Consider the following 9,762-nt stretch of genomic DNA (forward strand, 5'->3'; position numbering starts at 1 on the left):
GGCCCGATTCTCCTAAGTTAATAATGTCAAAATCGAATAGAAATTGAATCGCAAAATGATCGCAATAGCAGTTTTAACCATCGGACATTCTGCTACTAATATAAGACCAATCGTATTCGAACGACATTTGATTGGTTTGCGATTGGTCGGCTATTTTGGTGATTTTGGTCTATACGGTAGTTTGTTCTACAATCATATTGCAATCGTAAATCATTTGCAGACAATATGATTCATTATTGAATGACAGAAAAGGATAAAAACGTTTATTTCAAAGAAAAAATAACGGAATGCCACATACGCTTCAATCGTAATTGAGTCGGGATTGGATCTCAGTCGAACGTGAATCATATGTCGCTTAAGTAAAATTAGGAGAATCGGGCCCCAGATGTATTGCACTATGGCCCAGCGCACACCGCTGGAAGCGCGTCGGGGCGTATTTGAAGGCAACAATTTAATATAAACCTTAACTACCTTGTCATCTCTTGTCTACCTTGTCTTCCAGCGGTGTGCGCTGGGCCTATGGTTGGAATATGTAAAATAAATTCTTATCAACAGCACTTAGTTTTTTATCGATTAGGTATTAAAATGTTTTCCACAATAATCCTGCGATAAAATATTTCGAAACGATACCTACAAAGAAAATTTTAAAGTAGGTAAAACGGTATTTTTTATTGAACGAAGCAAGTTGCGTTTTATTATTGCATATTGTTTTGTAAACAGGAAAAGTTTTTCCAAGTAAAACGAACATGTTTCTTGTTCAATCTTCATCGTCTGTTAAGTCGTAATAAACATATTTTTAGTTATTACTATATCAGATTAACGTTATTAAAGATAATAATTTAAAAACTTATTTTCGTCCGAAAATAACGAGACGCAAGGAATGACATGTTTGCCGGGTAGTGATGTCTGTAACTGAATTTGATATCGAAATACAAGTGACGATAAAAAAGACTTTTAGTAGTACTATATAATGTTAAAACATTTACTTGGAATGAATAACCTTTTTAATTAGTTTTTTTTTATCTGACGTCAATTTAACTTTTGTCCAAACAATAACATAATAAGCTAAGAATAGTTTTCTTTCATCAAAACTAAGTACCTATGTACATCATTTATAAAGCTATTTGGAGAAAATATTTACTAGTCATAATGATTTAAAAATTATATTCTTTTATTATATTAGTAGTCTATTTCGTTGCCATATTTTTTACAAATAGAATTTCGAATATCGATATTAAAACACACGATGCAAAGCACCGCGCGTCATAGGACATCACTACTAACTTCAATTTAAAAAAGAAAAAACTCGTTAAATTATTTGATTATTGTATTTGTGATAAAATTTGAATAGGTACAATGTCTTCATCGGACTCGGATTATGATATTTACGGAAATATAGCACAAAAACTACAGGCAATAAAAAACAGTTTATTAAAAGAAAAAGTTGAATCTGCTGTTACGAGCGACAGAACTGACGTCGGTCCAAGTAGCTCAACATTACCGACCGTAACTGTCGATGAAGAGTTAAACAGCACTGTGAACAGTACGGATAACAATACGAAGGCAAAACCGAGGCGAGGCCGTGGAGGTAGGCGCAAAGCTTCCAGTAATAGCTGTGGCTCCAGTAGCAGAACTGACGTCGGTCCAAGTAGTTCAACATTACCGACCGTAACTGTTGATGAAGAGTTAAACAGCACTGTGAACAGTACGGATAACAATATGAAGGCAAAACTGAGGCGAGGCCGTGGAGGTAGGCGCAAAGCTTCCAGTAATAGCTGTGGCTCCAGTAACAGAACTGACGTCGGTCCAAGTAGCTCAACAATACCGACCGTAACTGTTGATGAAGAGTTAAACAGCACTGTGAACAGTACGGATAGTGATGAATACACGTTAGACGCGATTATAGCTAACAATACGAAGGCAAAACCGAGGCGAGGCCGTGGAGGTAACTGCAGAGCTTCCAGTAATAGCTGTGGCTCCAGTAACAGAACGACCAGGACTGCCAGCCAGAGTACTAATAATTCTAATAAAGATGACACTTTTGATAAAGAAGATGCTCCTACAACCTCAAATAGGGGCCAACATGCTGGCAAAGGGCGGTCTCCCCGTGCTGGCAGAGGGCGGTCTACCCATGCTGGCAGAGAGCGGTCTACCCGAGCTAGAAGCAGGGGCATGTCCTCCAGGGAAAGGGGACGCACGGCAAGAAATGAGTTAATCGAAATATTCGATGATTTTTCCTCCCCAGACAGATGTTCTCCAGTCACTTCCAATGATTGTCCTATAATTAGCATTGGTAATACGGATGAGTATCCAGACCAATGTGAAAATCAGCAGCTGTTCTCGTCAAATGTGAGACATTCTAGCGATGATGTTGAAATTGTAGACATGGACTCTCTAGAAGATGATAATGAAGAAATGTCCGTCAAAGTCTACTGGCGGAGTTTAGAAATATTTAAATTCAATATAAGAAAGTACCAGAAAATAACTCAATTATTTAATTATTTTAGTGAAAAAGAAGGTGTTAGTAGTAACCATTTGCTTTTTATTTATAATGATAAGATATTAAAAATGGATGATACACCGGATTCTATAAACTATAATATTGCTAAGTTTATTGATGGAGGTATTGTTAATCAGGATGTGCGAAAGTTAATTGCGGGAAATAATGAAAATAATGAATCCAGTGGCTTTAAATTAAAATTCCAATGTCAAAATAAGAAGAAACCATTTGAAACATTTATGAATCCTCATGAGAAATTAATGTTGGCTATGATAAAATGTGCAGAGCATTTAGAAACACCTTTAGAGAGACTTAGGTTTTATTTCGATGGAGATTTAATATCAAGTAAGTTTTTTGTCTTTGTTTTACTTTCATTTTTATTATAGCAAGATAAGTTAAGAAAAGCCTTTGCATTGTCCTGCTGTAAGGGCACAGGCCTCCTCTTATACAAAGAAAGGATCAGTGTTCTTTAATTAACTTGAGTACAAGAATCATTCTTTCTTGTCTCAATAGATGTTTTATTTTAGTTTTACTGTTTACAAAAGTGTTCAGCTCATAGCTAAAACTTAACCTATGTGAGGTAGCAATGGAGGTGTAGCGTTTACAATATAATTTAAATAACTTGTTTGAATAATTACATATATAAACTACACAATAATAACATTACAGAAAAAGTAGACATACAAATATTATATTTCCAATAACAAAGACATTAATATATGGTGAGATATCAATACTAATCATACATAACAAATATTTATTGGTATTCTATACCCTGCTCTTTGTACTTTTTGTTGACATTATTTAATTTTGAACTTACAAATACTTACACTTAAAATTACTTAATCTCAATCTATCTGAAGCTTGTCTGTTTTAAACAGATCACTTTATATGATGACCACCAAATATGCCATCTATTATAAATGTGCAAGTAACTCTTAGTATTCGTGGTGGCCTAGCAGGTAAAGAACCAACTTCTTGAGTATGAGGGTATGGGTTCGATTAAAGGTAGGGCAAGTACCAATGCAACTTTTCTAAGTTTGTATGTACTTTCTAAGTATGTCTTACAGCCAGTTTCTTCATCTTAAGTTTCTTCTTCTTTCTAAGTATATCTTGGACACCAATGGCTGATAAAAGGTGAAGGAAAACATCTTGATGAAACCTGGACTATTAACTTTGAAATCACCAACCCGCATTGAGCAAGCGTGGTGATCAATGTTCAAACCTTCTACGTGTGAGAGGAGGCCTGTGCCCAGCAGTGGGATAAAAAGGCTTTAACAGTAACAGTGAGTAATTCTTGTCTGTCTGTCTGTCGCGCTTTTACGCCAAAACTACAGAACCATAAAAATTAATTTTGGTTCAAATCTAGAACCAAAGAAAGATATATATAGGTGAGCTACTTTTCATCTGGGTGTGGGCAGTATACCGTTGTCCAGTAGCAAGTCTGCACTGGACAAAGGTGAAACTATTGGAAGAAACTGTTTATAAAATGGTGTTATAAACAGTTAATCTTAATTATAATTATACTAGCTTCCGCCGGCGGCTTCGCCCGCGTGGTGTGTTGATAAAAAGCCTATGTGTTAATCCAGGGTATCACCTATGTACGTACCAAATTTCAACTAAATCTGTCCAGCCGTTTTTGCGTGAAGGAATAATAACACATACATCTATACATTCTCACAAACTTTCACATTTATAATATTAGTAGGATAGTAGGATATTAGTAGGATATATATGAAATCATTGTGCCGATCTATTTTTATGATTTAAAAAAATATTATTTTTTTAATTTTTTCAGGTAAAAACACACCTCAAGATCTGGAGTTAGAAGGAGGCGAGTGTATAGACGTTAAGATAAGTAGCTTATAGATATCATATTTATTTCAACGTGTGCGTTACCCTGGCCAGATGTTGTCGAAAATGGTCATTTTAATCTTATAGATAATTAGTTGTGCGGCTTCTGTAATTGTTGCGCACATTTTTAAATTTGTTGCGCTTATAGTTTTTTTAATTATTTCACAAAAACATTTCCTGCTGGAGTAACGTTACCCCAGCCAGACCTTTTTCTTTCTGATGGGAATATTTAAATAAATATTACCTATAAAATTAGTTGTCTAGATAAAGTAAATGTTGTGCCATATTTTGTATTTGTTCTTTCTTCGGTTGCGAAGTTATTCGAGATTTTGCTGGGGTAACGTTTTTGGTTTTGCTAGATCTCTGAAATGGTTAAGCGGATTCTTATCATATTTTGTACATGACTTCCTAGGACTTAGTTTAAATTTGTTCGGCAATAATAAAACCAAAATAATGCATATCTTAAAGGTTATTTCATTAAATGAAAAAACATTTCAATTGGTCCCAGCACTCTCAATAGATAGTATAATGAGATAGTATAATGTTCTGCGTTTTCGCTTTTTCGTAACCACCTAAACTTGGTCGGGTTACCACGGTCATTCACTTCCTAATGACTTTAATCGTATTATCTCATTAATTATTCAATGTACTGAGCTGAAATTTTACTGACATACAACTGATCTATATAACTAATTATTGACATAACATTCAGTTCATATATCCAATCCAGTGGCCAAATAATACCGCGCGCATCAAGACCGTGCTCGTGAAGAACTGAATATCATCATAACTTGTTAAATACTTACAGGATACTTATGAAACTTCATATACTTTTGAAGGCAGTTACAGGCTTTAAAATAACGTTTAAAGTAAGTCTTTAGACTTCTTATTGAGAGTGCTGGGACCAATTGAAATGTTTTTTCATTTAATGAAATAACCTTTAAGATATGCATTATTTTGGTTTTATTATTGCCGAACAAATTTAAACTAAGTCCTAGGAAGTCATGTACAAAATATGATAAGAATCCGCTTAACCATTTCAGAGATCTAGCAAAACCAAAAACGTTACCCCAGCAAAATCTCGAATAACTTCGCAACCGAAGAAAGAACAAATACAAAATATGGCACAACATTTACTTTATCTAGACAACTAATTTCATAGGTAATATTTATTTAAATATTCCCATTAGAAAGAAAAAGGTCTGGCTGGGGTAACGTTACTCCAGCAGGAAATGTTTTTGTGAAATAATTAAAAAACTAAGCGCAACAAATTTAAAAATGTGCGCAACAATTACAGAAATTACAGAAGCCACACAACTAATTATCTATAAGATTAAAATGACCATTTTTGACAACATCTGGCCTGGGTAACGCACACTATTTCAACATCAACAATTATAATGTATTACTAAAGTTAGTTACTATAATATTAATAATAGTATTCTATTGTATAATCAATATAATCAATAGTATTAATATCAATGTAATCAATTTAATTTACAACTATTCTATTACTTGTAGGGTTATCTACTAAACTGTAATGTTTAGTAGATTTTGCCATTTTGGATTCGTAATTTAATTTTAATTGGAATTTAGTTTAACTGTCGGGTTTTGAATATTTTTATTTTATTTGATTTCATTGCATTGTTTTGTTTTATTTTATTTTAATTTAATTTAATTTATTTTAATTGGTTTGTTACTATAATTCTAATTTTAATTGTTTTTTTTTAAATAATGTCGTATTGTTTTTTGTATTATTATAATTTAATGCATGCTGTGATTTCCTATAATTAAAGAAACACAAGAAAAGATAATATTTGTTCCTAAAACGGGTTATTCCCGCTCGGTAACACCCTTTCGTCAACACTGTTGACGATCGGGAAAAAAAGTTTCGTTCGTTCACAGTGTCCATGAATGCTGGTTTTTATTTTTAAAATATGGAAATAAAATGTTCCGGATTTTTTAAATGTTTTAATGGATTATGTTAGATCTTTTAAAACACAATTAACTAGAAAATAAAAGTGGCCTTATCATGTGCATAATAACCATTTTACACTAAAATAATAAGTAGCGTTCGTCAACACTGTGAACGAACGAAACTTTTTTTCCCGAACGTCAACAGTGTTGACGAAAGGGTGTTACCGAGCGGGAATAACCCAACAAAAATATGTTTTGCGGCGTTCTAGTATTATTTTATGGGTGTTTACCTAAGGATTTCTTGTAGCAACGGTAAATACACTGCAACTGATATGTATGTTTTTGGAAAGTAGACATATTAGTTACCCTTTTTGAGACTATTGTTTTATGTTAAGCATTTCGAGGTTATAATGCCAGCTCAAATAAAATTAAAAGTTAGAGTTGCCTAATTTGTACCAGGTGTTACCACACCTGGCACCTACCAATAAAATGTACCAGTACAATTTACGTAAATAAAATATGTACGTGCACTAGATAAAAAGTATTATAAAAGACACAAGATGACTTAAAAAAGGCCTTAGATTGTTTGAAAAATAAACCGAAAAATAAAAATTTTATTCCAAGTACTTTTCCATATTTTATTTTATTAACTACATAATTAATATTCAAATCTATTTGAATAATATTTTTCATAAACATGTTTGTACTTTTAGTTAATAAGAATCACTTTAATCTCATTTAGAATATGAAGTACAATTTAGGAAACCTATGGTACAATTAAGGAAACCGGTTTCCTAAATTGTACTTTTTGAGATTTTTTTTAAACTTTAATTTTCATATTTATTTTTGAAATTCTTCATTTTCTTTCAATGCAAAATTATTGCTAATAGTACAACCTTTTTATTTATAGTAATATATTCCCTTAAAATAAAGTAGTTTTTGTGGTAGCTTGTGAAGTTTGTTAGCTGGTACAATATAGGCAACTCTCCTATATATTAGTAATAGAAGTAGTATAATTTAAGTAAGTTTAATTTATTCTATTTCTAGCATATCAATAATATTTAAGATTGTTTATTTGTGACGCCTTCAAAGAAGGAGTCAGGTGATTTCAATGAAACTCAGAGATACATGATAGTACCTCCTTTATCTAAAATCTAAGGCTATTCACTGATAACTGATAAAGTATCAATTACTTATCGAATAGTTAATGCAGCTCATAATTTTTGCCAAGTATTGCTATCCGAGATCTGTGAAGCTAATAGTTATAGTTTATCTGTCAGATAAGTTCCTGATTTGCTTTCAGATACGTTATCAGTAACCGGTGAAACAAGCTATAAATGATGAAAGTATGAAATTAATCATATCTTTAACAAAGCGCCATGTAGTGCCAAACCAAAGAACCAACCTCTCAAGTATGAACCTCTCAAGTTGTCTTTTACATTTGTTTGTTGTTATCTTGATATTTGGTTAAGGGTCCGTTGAGACAGACCGGCTCGGAGAGCAGAGCAAATTCTTAACACGTTGAAAATTTAGTACTTAGTATTTGAAGTAAGGTTTATTTTTGCATGCGCACTGCTTTTGTCATTGAGAATGCTCGAATGCGCTCGGTGTGAAATAATAAGAGGAGCCGATTCCGATCGTGTATTTTTTCTTGACGTTTGGCTCCGTTTGCATGCTTTTTAATGCTCGCGCAGTTGATGGGCTCCGGTCTGTGTGAAAAGAAAAATGCGCGCCGATGCTCTCCGACCCTGTGTATCTGAACGGACCCTTACGTTAAAGTTATTATGTTGCGTTAGTTGTTCATAAGACTGATTCTGTGATTTTGTTTAACATTGATCTCAATAAAAAGTAAAATTTTGATTATAATATAGTTTTTAATTTCTGTGTATGAACGCTTCACATGGTGAATGCTACCCATTCAAGTTCAAGGGGAGCGTTCATATTCACATACATTCAGTGGTGAGGCAGATTCGAACACTGCCATTTTTTCAAAAAATCGTCATGGCATCCTGATACTGTTTTTAACCGACTTCCCAAAAAGGAGGAGGTTCTCAATTCGGCCGGTATGTTTTTTTTTATATGTATGTACATCGATTACTCCGAGGTTTATAGACCGATTTACGTGATTCTTTTTTTGTTTGACACGGAATAGCTGCCAGTTGGTCCCATAGTCATCAGGTCAGGATCTGATGATGGAAACCCTGAGAAATTGAGGGCAACCTTCGAAAGTTGTAGGCATACATAGGGTGAAAGCTTGACACTCAGGTGTATGCTTGAAAGCACTATTGAACAGTGAAGGTTTGGAGCTGACCTGATGATGGAGACCAGAGAGGGTCGAGGGAACTCGACAACTGAATATGTAAACTACCTCGTGTTTGGACTTATATTATTTGTATTGACGAGAGCTTTGCAGCAGTGAAGGTTTGGAGCTGACCTGATGATGGAGACCAGATAAGGTCAAGGGAACTCGACAACTGAATATGTAAAATACCTCGTATTTGGGCTTATTGATGAGAACTTTCCACTTATATGGATAGTGACAACTATGCGGATCACTGAAAAGCTGTAAATAAAAAACTTTTTACAAAAAAATTAAACCGACTTCCAAAAACACTAAAAAGCAAAAAAAAAACTAATTTTTGGTGCATCGGCCTAGAAGGCGGTGGCAAAATTAACTTAGTACCATCCATTAAACACCGACTTCTAGGCCGATGCACCAAAAATTAGTTTTTTTTTAGTGTTTTTGGAAGTCGGTTTAATTTTTTTGTAAAAAAGTTTTATACTGCAATTTATTATTTCTATTATCAAACATAGATATCTAAGCTACATAACAGGACTGAAATTATTTGAAAAAAGTTAATAATTACAATTAAAAAATTCTTATAAAAAAGTGCACGAATCCTACCTGCTTTGCCCTATTCCATATCCATGAATTTTCTTAGAATAGGTATTTTAATCATCTAATCCAGCGGTCGGCAACGCGCGACCCGTGAGCCGCGGGTTGCTTGCGGTCGTGTTACTTGCGGTCTGTGAACGTTTTGTAAATACAGTACTCCGTTATGCCTGCCCTCATGTACTGTCTTATGTATTCCCATATCTACTTTTTTGTTCCCTTACATTCCCTAGCTTTACTGCCTTATGTTTATTATTGCTCATTATACTCACTTATGTAAGTACTAGGCCTATATACTCCCTTTTGTACTGCCCGATATTCTCTTATCTACTCTTCTATTACTCCCCTTAGAAACTACTTTATCAGTACTATTACAATAGGCATGATGACAGTAATCAAAAATCATTAAAATAATATATTTATTAAATTAAACTTGAAGCTTGGAATATAAAACGCGCATTGTTTTCTTTATTAATAATGTGATTAATATGTATTTTTATAAAATAAAATTACGAAATAAGGCAATCCGCCATGATATCTTGAACACCAATCAGAGCTCGTGACGTCATTTCTCAAAACAACTCGCGCAAAAGCGCGC

The 9,762-nt window shown here is 33.7% G+C and overlaps 1 protein-coding gene across 1 annotated transcript; it reads left to right on the forward strand.

Moving 5' to 3' along the window:
- The first annotated feature begins 1,139 nt into the window (after nucleotides 1–1,139).
- LOC124645033 (dentin sialophosphoprotein-like) lies at nucleotides 1,140–4,457 on the forward strand. Its single transcript, XM_047184771.1, has 3 exons — nucleotides 1,140–1,686; nucleotides 1,849–2,845; nucleotides 4,299–4,457. The coding sequence occupies exons 1-3, from the start codon at nucleotides 1,357–1,359 to the stop codon at nucleotides 4,367–4,369; spliced, it is 1,398 nt and encodes a 465-aa protein (XP_047040727.1). The 5' UTR covers nucleotides 1,140–1,356; the 3' UTR covers nucleotides 4,370–4,457.
- The last annotated feature ends 5,305 nt before the right edge of the window (nucleotides 4,458–9,762 follow it).

The sequence above is a fragment of the Helicoverpa zea genome, chromosome 31, assembly GCF_022581195.2.
Source record: "Helicoverpa zea isolate HzStark_Cry1AcR chromosome 31, ilHelZeax1.1, whole genome shotgun sequence".
NCBI lineage: Eukaryota > Metazoa > Arthropoda > Insecta > Lepidoptera > Noctuidae > Helicoverpa > Helicoverpa zea.